Source organism: Phoca vitulina, unplaced genomic scaffold (assembly GCF_004348235.1).
Source record: "Phoca vitulina isolate PV1807 unplaced genomic scaffold, GSC_HSeal_1.0 scaffold7, whole genome shotgun sequence".
Taxonomy (NCBI): domain Eukaryota; kingdom Metazoa; phylum Chordata; class Mammalia; order Carnivora; family Phocidae; genus Phoca; species Phoca vitulina.
In genome coordinates this window covers 61,341,358-61,366,345 of record NW_022589710.1, presented here as the reverse complement: position 1 = coordinate 61,366,345, position 24,988 = coordinate 61,341,358, and the positions used below count along the sequence as shown (strand labels likewise).

At 45.2% G+C, this 24,988-nt stretch overlaps 1 protein-coding gene across 14 annotated transcripts in view; it reads right to left on the bottom strand.

The window, feature by feature from the left end:
- Positions 1–5,794: 5,794 nt before the first annotated feature.
- Positions 5,795–24,988, bottom strand: part of UNC79 (unc-79 homolog, NALCN channel complex subunit) — a 237,325-nt gene continuing 218,131 nt past the window's right edge. For 13 of the 14 annotated variants that reach the window (XM_032405836.1, XM_032405840.1, XM_032405835.1 and 10 more), the window contains 5 exons: positions 23,919–24,105; positions 22,054–22,251; positions 20,138–20,215; positions 9,695–9,736; positions 5,795–7,931 (listed from right to left, as the gene is read on the bottom strand). In XM_032405836.1, coding sequence (XP_032261727.1) covers positions 7,731–7,931; positions 9,695–9,736; positions 20,138–20,215; positions 22,054–22,251; positions 23,919–24,105 — 706 coding nt within the window. In that variant the 3' untranslated portion in view covers positions 5,795–7,730. The remainder of the gene's footprint in view (positions 7,932–9,694; positions 9,737–20,137; positions 20,216–22,053; positions 22,252–23,918; positions 24,106–24,988) is intronic. The other variant, XM_032405841.1, reaches the window with a different exon arrangement.

Genomic DNA, 24,988 nt, shown 5'->3' with positions numbered 1-24,988 from the left:
GGCCTCATCCACCAGCGCCGCTTCTCAGCGCAAACTCTTGACGGTCACGCTTTCCGCCTCTGGGCCTTGGACCAGTGGCCGATAAACCAGCGAGTCCTACCATGTCCATCTCCGAAGCTCTGAAGTCCACCTGCTTAACTCAGCTCCCCCAACCCCAGGCCAAGGCCCCACCACCCCGTGCCTGGACTCCAGGGAGAGTCCCGGCCTCAGCTCCCTGCTTCCACCTCTGTGGTCCCCACCATCGGCTCCCACAAAAGCTGGGGGATCCTTACAAAACGCAAGTCAGATCATACAGGAGTTAAAAACCTGCTGAGACTTCTTCCACAATTGTAATAAAAGCCGCACTCCTTCCCCTGGCTTCCTCCCTGGCTCCCCTTCCTGATCTGGCCCCGGCTTTTCCCGCACCCCCAACCCCCCGGCCCTTTCTGCTGGTCCCCCTGCCCCTCCCCTCAGCCACTCTGGCCTTCCCGCTGTTCCTCAAGTGTCAGCTGATGTCCTTACAGTCACTCTTTCCCCAGTGGTCACCCTGTGGCTTTCTTGGGCCCCCTGCTCATTGTCTCTTCTACTGCCTCAGTTCATTTCCCTATAGAACTTCTCAGCCCAGAGGCCCGTGTTGACCCCTGTGTGCATTTACTGCCTTTCTCCTCCCATTAGAATAGAAGGGGCCTGAACAGGGGCCCACTCTGGTGTTTGGTCTTATTCATGGCCAAATCTCCAGCCCCTCAAACATTGCCCGGCACAAGAAATATTTGTAGAATTAATTAACTGAGTAATTGTGGATTATGAATTTAACACCATACACACAGCATAAAGAGAAAATATAGCACTTTATTGCACATAACTCTTCTGAGTCCCCACCTCATTGGGGGTGGGGGTGGGAGAGGTAGAAAAACCCAGATTTGCAAATTGATGGCATTCGGGCCTCTTCTCGTTTAGTCTCTTCGAGATGACTCTGTCTCTTGGGTGGATGCTCAGGCTTCGAGCCATCTTCCCAGGCCTGCTCCCCTCTAGAAGGCACCCAGGCGGACCCCTAAGCAGGTGTCTGGGGTCTCTGGTGCAGAGGGAGCCAACTCAGAGGTCCTGGCAGGTCTGGGGGCCAGCCTGGGCTGCTTCCCCGACAGGTGACCGCAGGGCTGTGCCTGGGCCCTTCTAGTCTCTGGGGGTGAGCAGTCTGTCCCCACGTCTCCAGAGGCAAATGTCTGGACCGCAGCAATCTCTTCTCCTGACCACGGGCTCAGCCCGGCTTCTTGCTCTCAGCCCCCGCCATGGGGACTCCAGAGTCTGCACCCGCATGCAGGGGGTGAAGGGGCTGGGGGTTGGGGTGCGGGCTCCTGTCCACAGCTATTTCTCTTGCCGCCGCCGCCGCCGAGGCTGCCTGCAGTTACAGGCACTTCTCCTGAGGTTTGTGTGTCCCCGTGTTGCCGGGGTCCCCTCGCACTTCCAACCTGGGTATTTTTTACAACACCCTCACCCCCACGAGAGAAGGTGCAGACGTGCCCCCCTGACCTCTGAGCCCTGCCCTACATTTGTCTCCCTTTTTCTTTTGCCAGTGATCCAGTAGGGTCCAGAAGAGGTGGGCTTCCCCCTTCCTCATCCCGTCTGACCAGAACTCTCTCTACAGCTGAATCTCCTCCTGGCCCACGCCGTCCACGGAGCCAGGCTGCGGAATGTGGTTTCCTGGAGAAGAAGAAAGAACATATCCATTTATTATTTTCAAAATACGATCCCCCTTACAAACACAAGGATGTGTTCCTACCACGAGAAGTCCAAAGGATGACAGAACCTGCCGTGGGGAGGATTTCCCAGTTGCTCATTCAAAGAGAGAAGCGTGGAGGGAGCTTTGAGTCACCACGCGAAGCCCAGCAGCACAGGAATGCCCGTACTCAGGACGGGAGCCAAAGTCCCATTGCAAGCTGTGATTTCGTTTCAGCAAAACAGCAGCTGTTCACATGGCATTACAGTCGGAAGCCTACGTGGCTGTGTGAACGTCGGGTGCTGAGCACAGAGCCTGGCATACCTAGGAGGAGCGAGCCTTCCTTAAAGGTCAGCTGTCTTCCTTGTTTACGGCTCACTCCTGCACTAGGGACCCGACACACAGCATCTCGCTTGCTCTCTACGAACAGGCTGGAAGAGAGGAATTACCATCTCCCTTTGGCTATTGATGCAACCCAGGCTTAGCAAGATCAAGTGACGTGCCCGCGGGCAGAGGACGGGTCTATGGCCAAGTCTCCAGCCGACCCGGCTGCCCAGCCTGTCCTGCGTCCCCGTCCTCCGCCTCCCCCCCAGCCCTCAGCCCCGCGGTGAGCACTCTGAGCTGCAGGCTCTGGGTACGCCCTGCAATCTGGAACTGGCCTAATCCCCCTCTGCAGAGCACCCCCCACACCCCCGCACCCCCGGCTCAGCGGCGTGATTGTCCTCACCTGGAGAGTTTCTGTCCTTCACGCTTGATTACGTGCTGGTTCCTTTCTTTTCCAAGTGGCCACTTGAAGGAGCGGAAATCAGGGCGTCTGCCAGGCAGCCCCGGGAGGCTCCCCTCTCCACCGGCCTGCTGGTGGGGGCCTGTCTGGGCTGCATAATTAAAAAGCCAGCTCTTTGTTCAACCAAATCCGCGGCTTCTGCCAATGTCCCGCACATCCTGCAGCGAAGAGCTGGTGCCAAGGGCTCACCTGGCACCACCCGCTGACCTCCGATTCTCGGGGGCGGGAGAAACCGGGAAGGCGGCAGATGGGGGAGCCCAGCCCCAACCCGAGATGAGGTCAAACAGACGTGTGGGCACGTGGAGGGGCAGGGGCCCCAGCCAGCGGCCATGCAGGTGGGGGCAGAGGGATGACGCCGGGCGGGGGGGCAGCAAGGCCACTAGGGGCTGAGAGAACAGCCCCAAGTCCTACTTCGCCACTGGCTGGCAGAAGGAGCCCATAAAACGTAAGGCCAGTCTTAACTGGTTGGCAAACTCACACCCCCGCTGGGCAGGCGAATGTGGGAAGCAAGCCACACCTTGCAGATCAACGTAGAGGCAACAGGATTTTGCTGAGAGGCTTTTGGGGTCTTCCTGCTTGGGAGGTGGAGGCCAGTAGTGGGACCTGTATAAAACTGGGGCCTGTGTGAGCCATCAAAGAGATTTCAAACCAAAGGGAGAAATGAAAAGTTGAAGCTCATCCAACAAAACATGCTGTGGACCAAGGTCAAGCAGTAGTCTGCCGGGTGGTGACTTTGGGTGCACAGTATTCTACCTCGTCGGTCAGGTGAGTAGCGAAGGACTCTACCCATCATTAACTCTCCGATTATGTATTATAAGGGACCAGGGTTTTTGGAGGCAGACAGATCTGGATTGAAATTTTGTTCTACCTTTTACTGAGTGATTTCTGCAAGTATTGTCTCTCTGTGCCTCAGTTTTCTCATCTGCAATATGGGGCTGATAATGGAAGTGCCTTCCTCACATTACTTTGTGAAGATTAGATGAGATGCCTTATCTGCAGCTCCTGACACGTAGTAAGCCCTCCCACATGGCAGCGAGGGTTATAATTAACTGAGGGCAAGTGTCTGCAGGGCTGAGCCAACTCTCAGCAGGCCCCCAATCTAAGAGTTCATCATCACACTCTTCAATTCATAAATTTTTATTCTTTTCCATAAAACTATTATATTAAGTGGAAAACTAAATGCAATTTAATGTGTGAGCTATGATTTTCTTTTTCCAAAAAAATGAATTCCCCAAAGCAAAGGGGAAAATGCCCTTGTCAGATGAAGTTGACACTGGCTTGATGGGAATTTATGGTAAATAATCAAGAAACAGAAACACCAAGGTGGAGCTGCTCCCAAGAAAGCCCTCAGACTTCTCCACCCCATGCTCTTGGCACATGTTAGCCCAGAGAGCCCAGAAAAATGGAAGAGACATTAACCTTTACTGAGTGGAGCTCCAACATGAAGTCACTGTCTGGTCCTAATGCTATTACAGCCGGCTGCATGACCTTGGAGAAGGCATATAACCTCTGGGCCTCAGGGACCCCACCTGCAAAATGGGAATCATAGTGTGGGGGGCGCTGAGAAGAAAAGGTAACATATGTAAAGTGCTCAAGACTTAGTAGACACTCAATCCATGGCGGCTCTTGGGGTTTCTCTCGAACCCTGTTCAAGAGGCTTCCTGCGTGTCGCTCCTGTCAGTGGAATGAACTGGCCAACCTTTTCTGAGTAAGACTTCAGCCATCTCCCAAAGCGATCAGCTCTCTCGAAAACATGGTCTGGTACCATTCCACCGCATTCCAACCACTTCCGTTACTGGTCAAAACACTCCCATCTGCCCGATATACATATTTGCAAATTAATTCTACTAAACAAGTAATATGAAATGATCTGCATTATCCAGTTATCACCAGAGGCCCTTCCACCCCAGCTCAGGAAAGAGTCTTGGTGGATAACCCATCTTCTCCAATCCGATCCAGTCCTTATTTGTTCTGTTGTAGCTTGGAAATGGAGCAGTTGGCTGGAAGCACTTGACCTCAGATGAGACCCTCTGGGAAGAGATTTGCTGAAAACATCCCAATGACAGGCAGAACGACACGCTTGCAAAGAAAGGACTCCTGCACAGTGGAGACTGGACACCCTTGGCTATTGATCACATTTGCCTCTCATGGCCTTGTAGGTCTTGCTTCTGAGGGACTAGCTGGAGGAAAAACCAGGTGAGTCTGCAGCTGTGAGCCGTCCCCTCACGTGGTCTTCCTAAGGTGGCACTGGTCTTCCTGGCAGTCTAGATTCTGGCATTCTCCCAAGTGCCATCACCGTCCTCCACCCACGTGAGCTTTCCATCACCCCTGGGAGATGGGGAGATGGCTCCATTTACAGGTAAGGAAAAACAGAGGTCCACAGAGGTTTAATAACTTGTCCAAGGTCACCCAACTAGTAAGAGGCATGTCCATTGCCCACAATCATGGAATCTACGCATTTGCAGATTTGGGCTCAGTATCCCCTTGGGCATCTCAGAATGTTCTGTTCACACTCTGAAGCCAGTAGGATTCCACAGTGGAGGGAACACTGAGTCTACACCTTGGCCCTTCTCCAAGCCAATGATCGTACTGGCCAGCTCTGGCTCAGGTAAAATTTGTTGGAAGCTCTGTGCCCTCTGTTGCTGCCAGGCTGCCACGCGGGGCTGGGATGTGGTGGGCAGTGGTTGAGAGCACGGTCATTGGTGTTAGACAGCCTGTGGTCAAGTTCCAACTCTGCCTCTTACTAGCTGTGTGACCTTGGGCAAGTAGCTTTCCTTCCCTAGGCTTTAACATGCAAAAAAAACAATAGGAAGTCATAACTTTTATTGAGTGCTTACCACGCGCCAGGCATTGCTCTCTTTCCTTGCATTCTTTTCTCATCTCAACAACCCTATGAAGTAGAATGTGTCATTGTCCCCATTGTACCAATGAGGAAATATTAGTAACGAAATTTCAAATTTCTGACTTGCTGGGGGGTGGGGGAGGGTGGCTGACCCAAGGCTAGAAGATGACAACGCTGGGGGATGGGCCTGAGGACAGCGTAGCCAGAAAAGAAGTTTACTGGTCTTGATAAACCAGGGAAGTGGCAGGGTCCCAGCAGGGACAGTATTTAGGTCAGCTTGCCAGGACAGCGGGTCACAGTTCTCAGGGGCAAGGAGGGAGACTTGCCTGGGTGGGGCCAAGACCCCAGATTGTAACTGGGGTAAAGAAAACATCCTGGACAGTAGGAAGATTTAGATGGGGGCGCAGTCAAGAGGGCTGAGTTGAGGGCTCCTCTCCAGCCCTTGTGGGGGGGTGCAAATATAAAGAAAAACTGAGGCAGCAGTCCATTGAAAGAACCGGGGTTGGAGAAGAGCCTGTGGAGGACTCTGGACCTTGTCTACTGGTAGGAACAGGGCTGCCTGCAGTGGGTGGACTCAGGACAAGCCAAGAGCCGGGCTGTAGCTAAGCCTTCATGGGGGCATCAGTCAAACCCCCCACATGGGAAGGAGCCAAGGCCAACTCCACGGGCCTATTTCCATTACCCCCTCCAGGAATCGCTGCTCAAAAAGAAAATGTCACAGTTCAGCCCTTGCTGAGCCCACTGGGGAGCTCAAGAAAGACCTGTTGCTTAATCAAATCCATTCCGTTCAAGAGACATTAACTACAGTGGCGGTTCGGGCCAGACCCTGGGGATACAGAGACAGGACACACCCTCTAAGCTGTCACAGTCTACAAGTGAGATAAATACATGCACAACTTTCTATAGAAGTCAGAACAGTGACGGAGGCATAACCAAGCACCACGGGGAGCATTCTCGCTGAGCGGGGAGGCCTCTTGGAAGAGCAACTTTGTAAAATGGGAAGAATGATCATTTCTACATTCTTAATCTAGGGACCGCCTGGTTCCCTGCAAGTCTTCATACGGATGAAGCTCTGCCATATTGTCTTTCCAGAACTCACATGAAACACTTCAACATTTGAGGACTTGTTTCCCCCTGAGAAGCATGAAGGCCTCAGACTTCCCAGCAGAAAAGAGAGACCTCTTAATAATAACCAACACTTAAAAAAAATAAATACATAAATAACACTGCCTCATGTCCTCAAGGTCCTTCCTGGAGAACAGACCTCAAACTGTGTATCTCTCTTACCAGATGACCTGAAAGAAAGCCTTTTCCTCTCAATAGCTGTACTCTAGTTTTAAGGGAACTTAGAAGTTTTAGAAGTTTACAAGCAATGTATAAACTGATTTTTAAAAAACCCCAGGCTCACAAAGATAATAAAAAAAATGCATTTAATAGCATGTCAATATACAGCTTAAATGTATAGTAAGTCTTCTTGTAGTCAGTGCATTACAGGGATAGAGAAGAGAAATATCATTTGTGAATGCACAGTCAAATGCTAAGTAGAAGTGCTGATAAATCTTGGTGCTCTTACACTAGTAAAATCCCGTTTTATGAAACATAACTCCAGGTGCAGTGCTCTGTGCCAGTGTGGGGGGTCATCGGGTCCAGTATGCAATCTACAGTTTTAAATTGAATTGTATACAAGGATTAACAAAAGAATAAAATTTATTATTCACAAAACTAAAGTGGTTCTCATAAAGCTTACAAGAAAGTACAGCCTAGAACTAATAAGTTGAAAAATTAGTTTTAAAAATAATAAAACTTACTGGACAGTTTTGGAAAATGATATTATAAAACAAAGAGAAACAATTGGCACAGTTTAACCACCTAATTTCTAAGTGCACTTTGTAATGGTCCTTGCAAGCTGCCACTTTTCCCAGGATAATGACAAAAAGCTTCAGTCAAGTGTCACTGGCTTATGGTGACGGGTTTTTTTTTTTTATTGCATTGCCAAGAGTGGATTTTAAGAAAAAACACTACAAAGGTTTCAAAAACCCTATTTATTCTCTATCATCAAAAATAGCAACAGGGGGACTTATACAACTTTTCTGTGAGTACCCACCAGTCTATTGTTTGTTTTTTTTTTTCTTAAAAAAAATAGAAGTTAGTTAAAGAAAAATGATTTGGTTTTTTAAAAAATAATGTAAGGAAACACTTAATCAGATAGCCCAAGGAGTCATCAGAAAGATGTGTAGCAAGAAAGCTTCATTTTTTGGCCCTCTCCGGCCTTTGCACGTCTTTTTTTTACTAAACTAGAAAGAGAATGTACAGTACCAATATGTTCCCCAACCTGCTTGGATCAAATTGTTTTGTTTTGAAACCCATTATTGCTAAACCAGAGTGTTGACACTGAGAGCCAAGGGGGCCGCTCATAGAGGGTAAAATTGCGAGGCCGCATCTGAGGACTGGATCTCCACCTGGGCCATTTTGAACTGCGTACACTGCAGCCACTTGCGGAGGGCCACAAGGCCGGCGCTGCTCGGGGCCGAGCCGGGCAGCGTCCTTAGGCTGTGGTGGTTCACGTTGTTCTGAATGGCCTGGAGGCGAAGCTGGAGTCCGGCCGATAAGTGCTGTTGAGGAAGGGAGAGACAGCAAGTTTAGTTTCTTTCCTTCCAGTGTCTGCCGTCCACCCAAGGGAGCACCAGCCCAGGCCTCTCCTGCAGGGAGGACTCTCCTACGTGGCTCAAGGGCAGGACTCTCCTACGTGGCTCAAGGGCTGTCGGGCCTGAACAGGGAGGCCAGCTCTCACGTTTGGTGGTGGGCAGGGTGGGGGACGCGGGCCAGTGACCGGGATTCTAAAGTCACTCTGGCCCAGATCCATGCAAGTAACGCCATTCCCATCCCGACTCATTCGCTGCAAGGGGAACGTAAAGATGACACGCTGGGGAGGGGCGGACACACATACATGTCCCCCAGGAGCCGGTCACCACATGGGCTTGGGGCCTGCGCTCTGCTGCCAGCTCCCTGGGTCCAGATCCTAGCTCCTCTGGGGACAACTCTGGGAACAAGGTTTTTCTGTCTGTGTTTGGATTTTCTCATGGGCGAACTGGGCATAGTAACACCTCATGGGGTTTTCTTTTAAGGGTGAGTTAATGGAGGGTTTGGACCAGAAGTTGGCACATAATAGTTGCTCGTTACATTTTAACCATGATTAGAGTCTCTCTGTTCTCATGGTAATGCACGTGAAGAGGCTAGGTTGTAAGCTTTCTGTTGACCTCAGATTTCCAGATTTCCGGAAAGCAGGGGGAGGGGCAATCTGGAACAAGCAGCTGTTTTCACAGGAGAAATATGAGAGGAGGTTTTCAGCAGCGGCGCCCCCACACGTGGCCACAAATGTCACCAACACCATGACCCCGGACTCAAAGCCTGAAAGTCACCGTTGATGGCTCCATTTCTCTCTTGGTGTCTGGGGACCTTGAGGTCAGTCCCCTTCTATCCACTAACATCCCTCCCGACTCTGAGAAGAAAATCAGCAAGAAGGTGTCCACCTTCTCCCCCCCTGCCCTGTGCTCCCAGGGCCGTAGACAGAGCCCAGTTCTGGGTAGATCACGTGGCTAGCTCTGCCGTCCTGACGTCAAGCCCCAGGAATCTTCACTAGTCATGGAGTATGTCTGGCTCAACAATGACGATGTGTCCCTCAAGGTGGGGCCTGGCGATGGGAAAGACACACGGATAGGGTCTTTCCCTTCCCGGCTGCGGGGCCCCGGCCAAGTGACTCTTCTTTCTGGTCCCGTGTTTCCTCATAGGTAGAACAGGGGACAGGCCCCTTCCTTTCTGGCTGTTCTGTCATAAATTCAATGTTAGCCTTTCTTAATAGAATTCTTCCTGTCACAAAAAGTCCATTTTGTTGTTCTTTAAAGTTTATTTATTTTATTTATTTGAAGTCATCTCTACTCCCAGTGTGGGGCTTGAACTCACAACCTTGAGATCGAGTCACATAATCTATTGACCGAGCCAGGCAGGCGCCCCACAGAAAGTCTCTTTTAGTGGCCAGGAAAGAGCACTGAACATGCCTGGGCTCGGATGCCACGGGTGTCCTGAGAAGGTGGGGCAGGCCTGTGTTCTAGTCAGGACCGAGCCTCGCTCCGACTCGGATCCCCCCTCCACTCACATCCTCATCCATCACAAACAGTACGACCGTGGCTCTTGCCGTCGCCCCAGACTGCAGGCCCCATCCCTGGCCCACAGCGTCTCCCCCTGTGTCAGCCCCATGAGGCCAGGAGCAGGGTGAAGTCACCTTTCTCCACAGCAAGTGGCACATCAGGGGGCCCTGTTAATGTTAGGACCTTCTCTGGAGGGGACTGAGCTTCCGGTCTACCCAGCGATGACTTACCTTGATGTTTGACTGAATCATTGGCAACCACATGGGTATCAGCTGTATGGAGAAATACAGAAGCCGTGTTACTCACGTTCTCCATCCCCGCCCCCATAAGCTTCGGCTACCGCTCGGGAAGACTGGGCACACAGGACCCCTGTAACATCACTAAAGGGATGGGACCCTGCTGCGGACTTATCCATTATCGGAAAAACATCTTTCTGAGGCCAACCCCTGCTGAGCCGGTGGCATTGGGAGGTTAATGAGTGCCCGGAACACACACTCTAGACTAAATGACTGATTGTCTCTTGAAAGCTACCACACACGGGAAATGAAATGTGTATTTATTTAATTAAATCCTCACTTTCTTGGAATAGAATTTCCTCCACGGGGATCTCTAAAATTGAGTCCCCCGAGTAGGATGGCGACTCTATTTGCCCGTAGTTAAGAAAATCTCGCCGGGAAGTGGCTGAAATGCTTCAGTGATAGAAAAAGGCATGCCCCGAGGTCGCCTGGCTGTGATCTGGAAGGTGGGGCACAGCAAGAGGGGCTTGGGCCAGAGGTCTGAGCAGCGCGCAGGTGAGCAGAGGGTCCCCGGCAGAGAGCAAGGCGCTCAAACTGCAGGCATGTGGGGGCCTCGCCCTTCTGCTGCCCCTCTGGCCCACCTGAGCCCCTCTGCTGTGCCCTTCCTCAAGGTCACAGGGTGTCCGGCCCAAGGGACAGACAGCTCTCCTCTCCTGCTCTGGTCTCTCAGCCATGGTTCAGCCTTCTGGACCATAAGGCCTCATAAATCCAGAAGTCCAGGACAGAATAGTGTTTCCCAGAGTGTGTTCCACAGCTCTCTAGTTTGGTGGTTTAAATAGGGGAAGGGGGCGCTGGTCCAGTAAGTTCGGGAACGCTAGGTTCCTTATTACAGCACTGCTCAGATCTTTAACACACGAATATGCATCATATCTCTTTGCTCTGCGTTCCTTCCAACCCTCTACTCCTATTCAACAGAGAAGTACAGTTGTCATGGGCTCAACTGTGCCCCCTCAAAACAGACACTGTAGTCCCTACCCACACTGCTTCAGAATGTGACCTTATTTGGAAGAGGGATCGATGCAGATGTAATGAGCTAAGATGAGGTCATTCTACAGTAGGGTAGGCCCCTCATCCAAGATGACTGATGCTCTTAGAAAAAGCAGAAAATGTGGACACAGGCCCGCCCACAGGGAGAGCCCCATGCAAAGACGAAGGCAGAGGTCTACAAGCTAGAGAACACCAAAGATTGCCAACCAACCCCCCGAAGCGAGGGGGGGAGGATAGAACAGATTCTCCCTCACAGCCCTCAGAAGGAACAACTCTGCCGACCCCTTAACCTCGGACTTCTGGCTTCTAGAACTGTGGGATGAGAAGTTTCTGTGTTTCAGCCGCCTGGGCCGTGGTACTGTCCCAGCAGCCCCAGCCAAGAATACAAGGGCACACTCCAGGAAGCAAAGCCCACAGGTGGCGGTGTGTGGAGGGGGGTGGAGGTGGGAGGGATTCAGGTGATGCTGAAGTGTGAGGTTCTCAGGAGAGGGTCACAAGAAACAAGTTTAGAAAAGCAGAGGGGAGGCCCCTCACCATCCACCCATAATGACCTGGGATTGTTTCCAAATCCAAGGTAACTTCTGAAGAGGGGAGCCCCGTTCACTGCGAGCAGAACTGGGCTCCAGAAAGATCATCCCAGCAGCAATCTGCAGACTAGGGTGAGGAAGGGCGTGGAGAATGGAGGTCAGGGGTCTTGGGGACGCTGCCCTGATGGCCCAGGTAGGACCAGGGGGTCTTCGGAGACGGCAAAGGGTAGTGCCTGCAGACACAAGCTGAGAGGGTCCGAGGACTGGTCTGCTCTTTGGAGTGAGGAAAAGGTCAGAGCAGAAGCTGAAGTTTCCATGCTGGGCAAACCGGAGGAGGTGGGCCATGAAGAAAATGAAAGAACTAGCGGGAGGCCTGCTGGGATGGGGGACGGTGTACCGATGACCTCTCTGTTCACTAGTCATGGCCACAGGCTGCCGGGCTCATTTAACTCATCAACACACACACACACACACACACACACGCACGCACGCATGCACGCACATGCACACACAACTTGGCGAAGTGAGAAATTACATTCCTCTCTCTGCTTTTGTTCCCAAGACTCAATCTGGCTGCTGTTTTGCTTTCAGCATTCTGTTGAGATACACAACTTGCTAATTTGACTTCCACTGATGCTCATTCCTAAACACAGTGCTCATCTTGGAGCCAAGCAATACTCTATCTCTAGCATGAATACCGTGTTTGGAATAGCGCATGGTGTAATTGGACTAAAACTCAAAATAGCAGAAAATATAAAAAAAAAATTTTTTTTAATCAGAAAATGACATTTTTCTCCCTGCTTCCTCCAACCACCAACCCTTACAACAAACTGTGGGATTACAAAGGTCAGTGAAAGATAAGGCTACGCTCTCTGGCCATTAGCAGGACTGGCTCATGTAAACATTCTGATTGGGAAAAAATAAACTAGTCTAACCACTTCCTCTCCAATGTCTATACAGCAAAAAAAAAAACAACTCTAAGGGTCCTAATGTCTACAAACTTTTGTTGACTTTTGACCTATTGAATAAGGAGCAGGCCCCTATGCCTCTTGGTATTTAGGAAAGACCCAAACTAACCTCCTGTTAAGATCCTGAGGGACCAAGCAGGTTAAGAGCCAGGAAGCACGGAGTACTCTGACCCTGGGTGGACACATTTCCCAGAGCTATTCTTGGGGCTAAAGGCCTGTTTGAGGCTATCAAGCGGAACAGTGACATTTGTTTTAGAAGGGTTTTTGCTATTAGCCCATTTATGAAACATGTGACCATATCATTCTAATATATATCTGTAAAGGACCTTCAGGTTTGTGACTTATGAATCCATGACTGAAGTCTTCAAGTTAAATCTCATAATTATTGATAGCATTATATAATCCAACAGTCATCCTATTTCAGGAATGCTAATTTGACTTACTGAATGACATTCATTTCAGTTCCCTTTTGCTAGTGGCTCCTACAAAAGCTGTCAGTAAGAATTAGCTGTAATTTATTCTGGGTTCTGTAATGTTATAATAAAGTTGGTTGGGTTGTTTTTTTTTTCCCTCTCCAGAAATGATATCCAGAAAACTGAAGGACATTAAAAAAAAAATTTTGTTTTTCACCAAAATAGAAGTGATACCTTTCCTCTTATCTTGGTTTATGCTCAGGATAAAGACTTTCTGCTCAGTTAGATTATATTCATCTCACTCCATGCTTGTTCCAGTCCTCAAAACTAAAATTAAGTGTGAAATTTTCTCTTTCAGCAAAGATGGAGTAACAAAGACCAGATTTACCCTCCTACCTGGAACAACTAAAATTTCAAATAGAGTATATGAAATAATGGCTTTCAGACCCTGGGCATCAGCAGGGCAGCACAGCAATCCCCAAGGGAGAGGAAACAAGGTAAGCCCTGCAATTATCCTAGCTCACTGCCTAGAAAGCTTGCAGGACCTGGACAGAGCCTGACTGTCTTCCTGAGTTGAGGAAATGGATCTGGGAGCCCAGGGAGGCTGAAGTGTGTAGTTTGTCAGGCAGAGTACTGGAGAGGAGAGAGCTGCACAGAAAGAGAAAAAGAGAGACAGCGAGAGAGAACTCTGAAGATCCGTAAAGGGTCCCCCTTGAGTCGTCAGCTACATCCTGACCAGTGCACACATGTGAGAAAACTACCCGAGGCTGAAGAAAAAACAACCCAAAAAGATTAGAGTGGTGATCACACAGTGCCTGCAATAGTTTGTGTTCCCACAAACTAGTTAGAGTGGACAATTCTTTTTTTTTTTAATTTAGATTCTTTAACTAACAGAATATTAAGTAGAATACTCGGAAGGCTATTACCTTAGTAGTGAAGAAACATTAGCTCTAGACAAAATGCAGCTCTGATCACCTGACAAGGCTTAAAAGCAAATCTCAAAAGGAAAAAACTACTCTAAGTAATTCAACTATATCACAGAATACAACTCAAAAAATATTTCTAGGGATACGAAAATATCCAGCACCCAAGAAAGTCAAATTCAAAATGTCAAGAATGTAATAAAAAATTACCAGGCATGCAAAGAAGCAGGAAAAGGTGACCTATAATGAGAATAAAAATCAATCTATTGGAGGGGCACCTGGGTGGCTCAGTTGCTTAAGCATCCACTCTTGATTTCGGCTCAGGTCATGATCTCAGGGTTGTGAGATCAAGCCCCACGTTGGGCTCCGCACTGGACATGGAGCCTACTTAAGATCTCTCTCTTCCTCTCCCCCTTTGCCAATCCTCTCCCCCCCAAAAAAAAGAAAAAGAAAAAGAAAAAAAAAATCAATCAATTGGAAAAGACCCCAAAATGATACAGATAACAGAATTAGTAGAGAAGGACATTAGTACAGTTATTATAACTATATTCAATATGGTCAATAAGGTAAAGGAAATACTTAGTATGTCAAGTAGAGGCATAGAAAGAAATACTTGAAGAAAAAATAGTTGATACTTTTCCAAATATAAAGAAAACTATGAGTCCACAGATCCAAGAAGCTCAACAAACCCAAGCCATAAGAAACATGATGAAGGGGCGCCTGGGTGGCTCAGTCGTTAAGCGTCTGCCTTCAGCTCAGGTCATGATCCCAGGGTCCTGGGATCGAGCCCCGCATCGGGCTCCCTGCTCTGCGGGAAGCCTGCTTCTCCCTCTCCCATTCCCCCTGCTTGTATTCCCTCTCTCGCTGTGTCTCTCTCTGTCAAATAAAGAAAACCTTAAAAAAAAAAAAAAAAAGAAGAAACATGATGAAAACTACACCAAGGTGTTTCATCATCAAATTGCTTAATAATGGTAAAGAGAAAAATCTTAGAAGAAGCCAAAAAAAAAAAGAAAAAAGAAAAAAAGGACATACTACATACAGAAGAAAAAAATTGAATAATAGAGATTTCTTGTTGGAAACAATGAAAGCAAGAAGACTGTAGAGGAGCAACATCTTTAAAGCACTGAAGAAAAAAATCAAACCTTTGAATCTAGAATTCAATGCCCAGGGAAAATATCTTCCAAAAACCAAGGCAAAGTACATACTTTCTCATGTACAAAAGCAAAGGAATCAATCACCAGCAGACCTGTGTAAGAAATAGTAAAGGAAGTCCTTTGGGCAGAAGAAAGAAGTTTAGATCTATCAAAGGAGTGAAAAACACTGAAAATGGCAACTATAAATATGGCAATAATAGGAAATATAAATAAATACTGAAAAAGTGTTAAGTCTCTTTAAGAGATAATTGACTGCTTAAAGCAAAAATAATAAGAACGTGTGGTTTGGTTTATAACATATGTGGAAGTAAAATGGATGAGAGTAAGAGCACAAAGCCAAGGCTGGAAATGCACATATATACACAAAATGGTATATTACTTGAAGGTAGACAGTGATAAGTTAAAAATGTATACCATAAACTCCAAATCAGCCACAAAAAAAAAAAAAAAAAACACAACTAAAACATACAGCTAATAAAATAACTATAGAACACACTTCTACTTCTAAATAACTCATGGGAAAAGAAGAAACTAAAAGGGAAGTTAGTAAATATTTTGAATTGAATGGAAATGAGAATATTTGGAAGAATGCAGCTAAAGGAAGAAATTTAGAGCACTAAACACTGATAACAGTACAGAAGTTTCTCAAAATAACACACTTAGCTTCCTCTTCCTTAGAAGAGGAAATTATAGCCAAAATTTAATCCTTAAAAACTCAGTCCAACAGAAGGCAAATGAAAAAAAAAAAAAAAAGAACAAGAGACAAAGAACAGATGGGAAATATAGACAACAAATTGCCAGATGATAGATTTAGACCCAACAACGGCACAAAACACATTAAATGAAGATGGTTTAAAGACTCCCAATTAAAAGGAAGGGACTGTCAGACTGGATTTAAAAGAAATGCAACACCTACCTACATGCTGCCTATAAGAAATATACTGTAAACATAAAGACACAAATAAGTTAAAAACAAAAGGACAGAAAAAGATATACCATCCTAACACTAGTCAAAGGAAAACCAGACTGCCTTTATTAATATCAAAGTACTGTTCACAGCAGAGAAAATTACTGAGGATGAAGACAGCCCCTGAAGAATTCATTTCATCAAGAAGACCTAATAATCTTAAACACTTATGCACCTAATAACGGAGATTCACAATACATGAAGCAAAAACTGGTAAACCTGAAAAGATGAATAAATAAATCCACAAGAGATTTTCAGATACCCCTTTCAATAGAGATACTTCAATACCCCTTTCTCAATAACTGATAGAGTAAGTAGACAGAAGGAAGGACATGGAAGACTTGGACAACACTATCAATAAGCTCGAGCAAAGCAGAGTAGGAAACTACACCTAACAAAGCAGAAGACACATTCTTTCCAGTGCACACAGGGCATTTACCAATATAGACTATGTTCTGGGCCAAAAAATAAGTCTCAATAAATTTAAAATGATTGAAATTATATACAGTGTGGTCTTTGACCACAAATAGGAACTAAAAACCCGTAACTAGAAAATCCCCAAATATTTGGAAACTAAGTAATATATTTCTAAATGACCAAAAAATGAGTCCAAAAAAAGCAAAAAATATTTGGAAACTAAGTAATGTATTTCTAAATGACCAAAAAATGAGTCCAAAAAGAAAGCAAAAAAGTTAGAAAGTATTTGGAACTGAATGTAAATGAGAACACAACATATCGCATTGTGGGATACCACTAAACCAGTACTCAGAGGGAAATTTATAATAGATGAGAGTGAGTTAAAGCTAAAGTAGTCAGAAGAAAGAATATAATAAACAGAAATCAATGAGACAAAACATAGAAAATCAATGAAAACAACTCAAAAGCTGGTTATTGTTTTTAAATAAAAAACTCACTAAAATTGATATGCCTCTATACAGACTGACCAGAAAAAAAAAGTCACAAATCACCAACGTCAGGAACTAAAGAGGTGGCATAACTACTGATTAAAAGTATATTATGAACATCTTCATGCCAATAAAATTGACTACTTTTTTAATTTTTTTTTTTTTATTAGAGAGAGAGTACAAGCAGGGGGAGCAGCAGAGGGAGAAGGAGAAGCAGGCTCCCCGCTGAGCAGGGAGCCCGATGCGGGGTTCGATCCCAGGACCCCAGGATCATGACCTGAGCCAAAGGCAGACACTTAACCGTCTGAGCCACCCAGGCACCCTAAAATTGACTACTTTGATGAAATGGACGAATTCTTTGAAAGACATACACTACCTCAAAGATCACTCAAGAATAAGCAGAAAACCTGAATAGCCCTATATCTATTAAAGAAATTGAATCTGTAAATTTAAAACCCTCCTGCAAAGAAAATTTTAAGCCCAGGCATTTCTACTGGTGAATTCTATCAAATATTTAAGGGAAAAATAACACCAAATCTATACAAACTTTTTCAAGAAACAGAAAAGGAAGGTATACTTCCCAAATCATTCTATGAGGCCATCATTACCCCGATACCAAAACCAAAAATATTTATCACAAGAAAAGAAAATTACAGTCCAACATCCCTCATGAACATCAACACAAAAAATTATTTTAAAATGTTAGCAAATAGAATTCAGCAAGATATAAAAAGGATAGATAATACACATCACAACCAAGTATGGTTTGTCCCAGGAATACAAGCTTGGCTTAACATGCAAAAATCAATCCATAAAATTTACCTTGTTAACAGCCAAGATAGAATAGTCAAATAACCATCTCAATAAATGTAAGAAAAGTACTTGAAAAGTCCTACATTTACTCCTGACAAAAATTCATAGCCAACCACGAATAAAAGGGAACCTTGCTCAGTTTGACAAAGAGTACCTATGAAAAACTGTCAGCTAACATTTAATGACAGATGCTTTCTTCCGAAGATCAGGAACAAGGCAAGGTTTCCCACTCTAACGACTTTTATTCAACTTGTACTAGAGGATCTAGCCAGAGCAATGTGACAAGACAAAGAAATAAAAGGTATAAAAACTGGAAAGGAAGAAACCGAACTGCCTTTATTTGCACATGACACAACTGTCTATACAGAAAAGCTGATGAAATCAACAAAAAAAGCTACTAGCACTAATAAATGAGTTTAACAGCTAGCAGGGTAAAAGATTAATATAAAATCAGTTGTATTTCTAAATACTAGCAACGAACAATCAGAAATTTAGATATAAAAAAACCATACCACTTATAATACCCTAAAACTATGATATACATAGGGATGAATTTGACAAAAATATGCTAGTCCTATATATGGAAAACTACAAAATACTGCTGGAAAAAAGTTAACAAAAGCATTTAAAAAATAGATATACTGCGTTCATGGATTGGAAGACTCAATATTGTTAAGATCTCAATTCTCCTTGGATTAGGCAAAGATTTTTAAAAATACAACATTAAAGCATGATCCATAAAAGAAAAATTTGATAAATGGTACTTCATCAAAAATTAAGACCTTCTGCTCTTCACAAGACACTTTTAAGATAATGAAAAGACAACTGAAGAGAAAATCTTTGCAAATCCCATCTCTGATAAGGGACTTATGCCTTAAAATTCAATTATAAGAAAAAATCCATCCCAATTAAAAAAATGGGCAAATAATTTTAACAGACACTTCACCAAGCAGATACATAGATGGCAAATAAGCACATGAAAAGATGTTTAATGTGTCACCTGTCAACAGGGACATGCAATTTAAAACCATGATGAGATACCAAGGCACAATTTGTAGGGTGACTAAAATGAAAGACTGACTATACGAAGTGTTGACAAAGATGTGTAGCAACCAAAATGCTCACACACTGCTGCTGTGAACGTAACAGGGCACAATCACTTTGGAAAACAGTTTGTCAATTTCTTGAACAGTTATACACACATCATATGGCCTGGCCAGTCTGCTCCTCGTTGTTCATCCAAGATACATGAAAGCATGTATCTACATAAACACTTGTACACGATTATTCATAGCAGCTTTATTTGTAATAGCCCCAAACTGAAAACAGCCCAGATGTCCATTAACCGATGAATGGATAAACAAAATGTGATATAGCTACACAATGGAATACTAGCCAGAAAGAAAAAGAAATGATCTACTGATATATGCAACCAAATGGATTAATCTCAATAGAATTTTGAATGAGAGAAGGCAGGAAAAAAGCTTAAGTACTATATAAACTCATTTTTATAAAATTCTAGAAAATGCAAACTAGCTAGTAGCGACAGAAAACAGACCAGTAGTTGCCTGGGGATGGGGAGGCAGCATACAGGAGTGGCGGCAAAAAAGAGACTACAAAGGATATGGGAAAGCTTTAGGGGTGCGAGGGATGTGTTCATTACCTTGATTATGGTGATGTTTTCATGGGTATAATATATGTGAAGACTTATCAAACTGTACATTTTAAATATGTATAGTTTACTGTATCTAAATTATACTTTAATAAAGCTATAAAAAATAAAATCACGTATGGTCATCCAAGTGTCAGTCATACAGTTTCTCTCATGGTGTTGACTTTTGCTGTTGACTATCAAGCTCTATCTATCCCATTTGAACCAGCTACCTTGCAGTGTTCTGATGACAGTCAAGTTTTCCCTGAAAATGGGTTGCTTTTCTTCAGTGTCAGGTGAGTTAAACTGACAAGTGAATTTTATCGAAGAATAGGGTCAACCAAGGAGTGAAACAGCAAGTTATAAGGTCCCAGACTGATGCGCTCTGTGTGGTGGGGGTTGGTGATGGTGGCGGAGACAACAGAATATACATGTGACAGGTAAACAGCAGGTGGAACAGGTAGAGGAAGGGCAAAGAATCAGTGAGATGAAGAGGTGGAAGGATAGGAAGGAAAGGAAGAAGAGGGGAATTGGATAGTGAGTGAGAAACCAAGTTCTTTTTAAATTTTTTATCATGTTAGTATGTCTCTGATGTCCTTGGGCAGATGACAAGTACTTAAATTACTTTCATACACTAAACAGTGATTTAGAATAGTAATATTAGAAACGAAATTAATTTACCTTAGAGAAAAATACTAGCTACCAAGTTCAACAATGAAAGACTATTTTCCTTGGTTTTCTGGATATCTTGCAAGATGAGACACCACCAACCAATTTATATAAGGTCGTTTTCAGACCTTAATATTTTCATTACTTGTCTTAACATGCAATAATCATGGTCCAACATCTCTAACCCAGCTAGAGTTGGTCCCAGTGGTCGAGCAAGAACAAAAATAACATGATAACCATTCGGGGAAGGGTGGTTACATGAGCTGAACCCTCCAACCCCCAACTCTGAAAGTCAAAATCAAATCAGTTTTATTTTCCTCTTCGAAGAAACATTCAAAGTAAATCCACATTTATTTTTAGCAGCAAGAAACGGTCTATAAAAATCATAAGATTTTCCTACCTTGACAAAAATTGTTGAATTGCATTCTTGCAATGCCTCCATTAAACTAATCACATGGAGACACACCATTTCTACCATCTGAAACAACAAATATGAAAATCAATTCCACTCCCAGTGATCCAGAAACCTTGAAAGCTAGTCTACAACCACAGAGGACTCCCATCCTGCGCCCATGAAGCTTTTGGGCACAATGACTGAAGGGGACCACAAGGAGTGGTGTTTATTCACCTCCAGAACTTCAACTAGAAACTGACTTCAAAAAGCTCTAGAGGTTTTATAATTGTCATGGCCTCCTTATCCGACTCAGGGCTGCCAATGGAATTTGGGGATTGATCTCACTGATCTGCACTGCATGTGATTCATACCAGAGGATACATGCCTTCTCCTCCCCTCCTTCCAACTACAGAACTTGGCCTTGGGTCCTTTTCTCCATCTTGACCCTTTCTCCCCAGTTTCTTCACCTGAAGTGGCTGTTTAACTTATTACACACCTGTCTTTGCGGTTTTGTTCCTACAGAACAAGGTAGCCATATTGATGACAGTTCAAAAATACAATGCAGTGGACATCCCTCCTCAGAAATTCCTAAGGCTGGATTTTGAACACTCCAAGGGGATTTTACCGGACTGGCATATAGAGTTCAACAAATTTTTCAGGATAAAATTAATTCAAACTCATTCGTAGCATTTTTTGTACAAAATTCATTTGTAACAGATTCATTTCTATCATCTGTATATTAAAGAGATTTGGAGGAGAGGTATAATGACATTAGAAGGACACCAGATCTCTATTTAAGGTCCCAGTTTTACTGTCTGTAAAGTAACAGAACAGAATGCTTGATCTCCAAGTTTTTCTTCAGTCTCAGACTCTATGACCCGAGAAATGTTTATCTCAGAACTGTTTGTGCACCCTAAAATTGTCACATAAATTTCCTTTAAATTAAACTAAAATACCTCTCCTCCATACAGAATTGCTTTATAACATCTGTTTCTCTAAAGACAAGGAAGTGCTTCAACTGAAGGAAATGTATAATCCCCTTTCCAATTACAGCTGAGAGAAAATGTTTCTTAGACTAGTATCAATCAATCAAAAGTCATTTCTGGAATGCCTTTTGTGGACAGCGCATTGTTGGGTTTCTGGACACACTGGAACCATCATTAGGATGTTCTTCCAGATCCCCTGCCCCTCACAGATGAGAATTCGGCTGATAAAGCCCCCATAACCGAGATACTAATTACTGCTTGCCCAGCTGAGAATCCTCCTCCAAAATAGCAAACTGAACCAAAGGACTTCCTTGTCCATTCCTTCCATCTACCCTCCAATCTTAACTTCATAGGACTAATCCAAGCTTGTTCAATGAAGTGGGCTCATGCTAACAATACCCCAGATATTTTCCAGTGAGGTTCCGAGCAGCCCCTCTCTTGGTGGGCCATTGGAGTTAAAACTGAACTGGATTTGAAGATTGGTGGGCTTAGGTCCTCCTAGGACAACTCAAAAAGGGGAGGCTCTTTCAGGTTTTGAGCCTTGAGTGGAATGAACACGTGTGGTTGGTCTGCTCTTAAATACCACAAAAGGATGACCCAATGGGCTAGGGTTTTTCCAAATTGCCTTGGAATCCAAAAATAATATGAATCTCCTTCTGACTTTATAGCACGAAACAGCCCTTTCAAGGTCGACGTTTCACAGAAATTTTCTTTGGCACTCAGCAGAGTGAACAAAAGTTGTTTTTACTAGATTTACTCGTTTGCTTTGTCTCTCCAGCAAAATTATTATGCAAGCAGAATATCAGGTTTATAACAAAGAAATCACCCATCCATTGATCTAATATTACAACTGAGATCCTTAAGGAACAGGGAATGCGAGGACTGGGTACAGATCATGCCTTTTCATCCGAGAGGGAAACTTATTCGTGGACTCACCACTTTGTTATGGGCCATCAGCTGAAGGATGCTGGGTGTCACCCTGCTCCAAAACTCTAGTGCGGTCAGGATCGCCGTGAAGCTGAATTCATTCTGACTTTGGACGTTTGTTGCTACGGCACTTTGTTCGCAATACACGGTCCAGAGCTGAGCAAAGATAAACGCGTGGAAGAGAGAGCACATGTGCAGCACGGAGGTCTGAAAAGGAGGAGACAGGAGCCGTTACCTCTCCGTGGGATGCAGTGCTCCCCGGGGCCTGCCCTGCACGGCCTCGGCCTCCTGCGGAGCACGGCCCAAGCACAGTGACCGCCAGTGATCCGAGCCTGTTACAAACTTGTGATCCACCACCTTAAGACAATCTGCTTTGGGGCGCCTGGGGGGCTCAGTCGGTGAAGCGTCTGCCTTCGGCTCCAGTCATGATCCCGGGGTCCTGGGATCGAGCCCTGCATCGGGCTCCCTGCTCAGCGGGGAGCCTGCTTCTCCCTCTCCCTCTGCCCCTGCTGCTTCCCCTGCTTGTGCTCTATCAAATAAATAAAATCTTTCAAAAAAAAAAGATTTTTTCTCTTTTTGCTCGGTCAGTGGGAGTGCACAGAGAGAACTGAGCATCTTTTCAAAGAGAAGGCACCTCAGTTTGCAGAACACATCTACCCACCCCCTTGCCCATTAATGACACCGACATTCTCCTGTCTAAACTAGATTGGGAAGAATAACCATTCTACCACCTTCAGGGGTTTCCTCATCTGTAACATGGGGATAATAGGACTCTCGTTCCTCAAAGAGCCGTAGTTAGGAGGAGTAAGGTGGTGCACCCGATCCCAGGGCCCAGCACTTACATGACGTGACCTCCAGTAGGAGAAAGGGCAGCAGCAAAGACAGTAGTCCTCCCAGGGGTAAGCACGGACTGACTGAGCACCTACAACTTCCCAGACGCCGGGCTAAAGACTTTTCAAAGATCACTTCCATAATTCTCAAACCATCCCTTCATCTATTTTACCCACGAAAAACTGGAGCTCAGAGAGGCTAAGTAACTTTCTCGAGGTCACAAATTACAAAGTACCGTTGTTAGGAATCAAACACAGATCTGGCTCGAAATACTAGGAACTGACTGCCCAATTCTTTCTGTAAACATCACTCGGGCCATTTGGACGGTGCTCTATTTTATCACAGCATAGGTTTGCCCTGGCCGAGATCCCAGAGGCTCCCAAACCCATTGTGACCTTCCAGAACTCGCCTAAGCTTGGGAAGGGCCCTTGGCTTCTCTTAGCTGATTAGTACCAGTGTGTCTGGTTTGCCTACACTTGCTCATGACTGATACCTGCCTTGGGCTCACTTTATTCCCTTAAGCACATCATCTGTCTCTACAGTTTACAAAGTTCCCCTGTGTAGGTGATTCCGGCGTGCACTCTAGTGAGTTCCCCATTGGCCTTCTTGTTTTCATTTTGTATCTTTATATATCTATCGCTAGAAATGTGAGTTGAAAAGATAGTGCATGAGAAATTAGAGCATGAATTTGCCTCCAATTCATATTTGGTTCCAACAACTGATCATAGGATTTTTATTATGTTGCTAGCCTCTTATTTCTCTTCATTACTTTGAGACAGAAATGCCTAGGAAGCTAACTCTTGCTTGCCTCCATAATTTATCTTCATAAAAGGAAACCGAAAGACAATTTAAGGAGGAAGCAAAGATAGTGCGGGAATTTAAACCACTTTACATAAAGCATTAGCACAAAGTTGCTCTCCTAACATCCACAGGAGGGCCACTGATAAGATGCATTCTCTTCTCAGAAGAAACATAATTGGCTGATAAGAGTTTCCATTAGCAATTTCGATGCCTATGGTCTCAAGCTTGCAGAAATCACTTACCTTTGATTGCTCTGGAAATCCAATCAGGATAACAATAAGATGGTCTGCGATATGAGAGCCTGCATCCAGAGGTATGGGCAGGCACGGAGAGGAGGCATTTGGACACACTGCATTATGAGTGAGGGAGCCCAGGAGTAGCCAGGACAGCAGACGGATGCGGGAGACACACTCGATGAATTCTTTCGGTCTAGCAGGTAGAAGGAAGTGTTAAAGGCGATTTTATGGTTGCTGTTTTGTTGGGCGCTCACCAAATGCTTATTGATGGAGAGCATTAAAAGTATGGTTTTATAGGCAATTACATACAATAAAACACCAAGGTGACAGAGTGCCAACAAAATGATGTATCTGTTTTTCTGGTTTCCTGCTCTGATCCCGGACCTTAGCTGCTTGAGAAAAGAGCAGCATCTGGGGACACGGAATTAAAAATCATTCTTCCACCAACCTGGCTGCCTTTCCGACTAGCTTCTTTTTCTAAACTCTTTCTTCCCATTGGAAGGTTTGACATCCCCACTAGAGGGGAAGGAATCGAGGCAGACACCTAACACACAGCCACCCATTTTCCTGCCTTCTTGGTCATTTCCTTCCGCTGCCCTCCTGCCCTCCTTACCCCGACTGCCCGCCTTCCCTCCAGCCAGGAAGCTGACTGTGCAAAATGGCAGCCACAAACCAGCCCACGCGCCCCTCTCCCTCCTGTGTCTCCTTGCGCTCCATCTCCTCTCCGCAATGGATTTTGTTCTAGCTGCAATCCAACATGCTCCTGGAAGGCAGATGCTATGTAAAGTGCTCAATAAATGCCTATTGATTTATTTAACCAGTTCGAATTAAGAGTTAAAACTGCACTTCTAAGCTCCAAGTTTTCATCATCCATCAGGATATGGCTGAGGTTCTTGTTTGAGGGCAAGTTCCTTTTACTGGCAGCATATCAGGAAGTGCTCGTGTTCAAAAATGCTGCCAGGTCAGCAAGTATGGAGATGAGGCTTGGTTCCCATCTTCCCAACCAATCACATCCCACTCCCGTAAAGCTTCGATGCATCCGTTAGCCCAGGCCACAGTACTAATAAGGGCCTTAC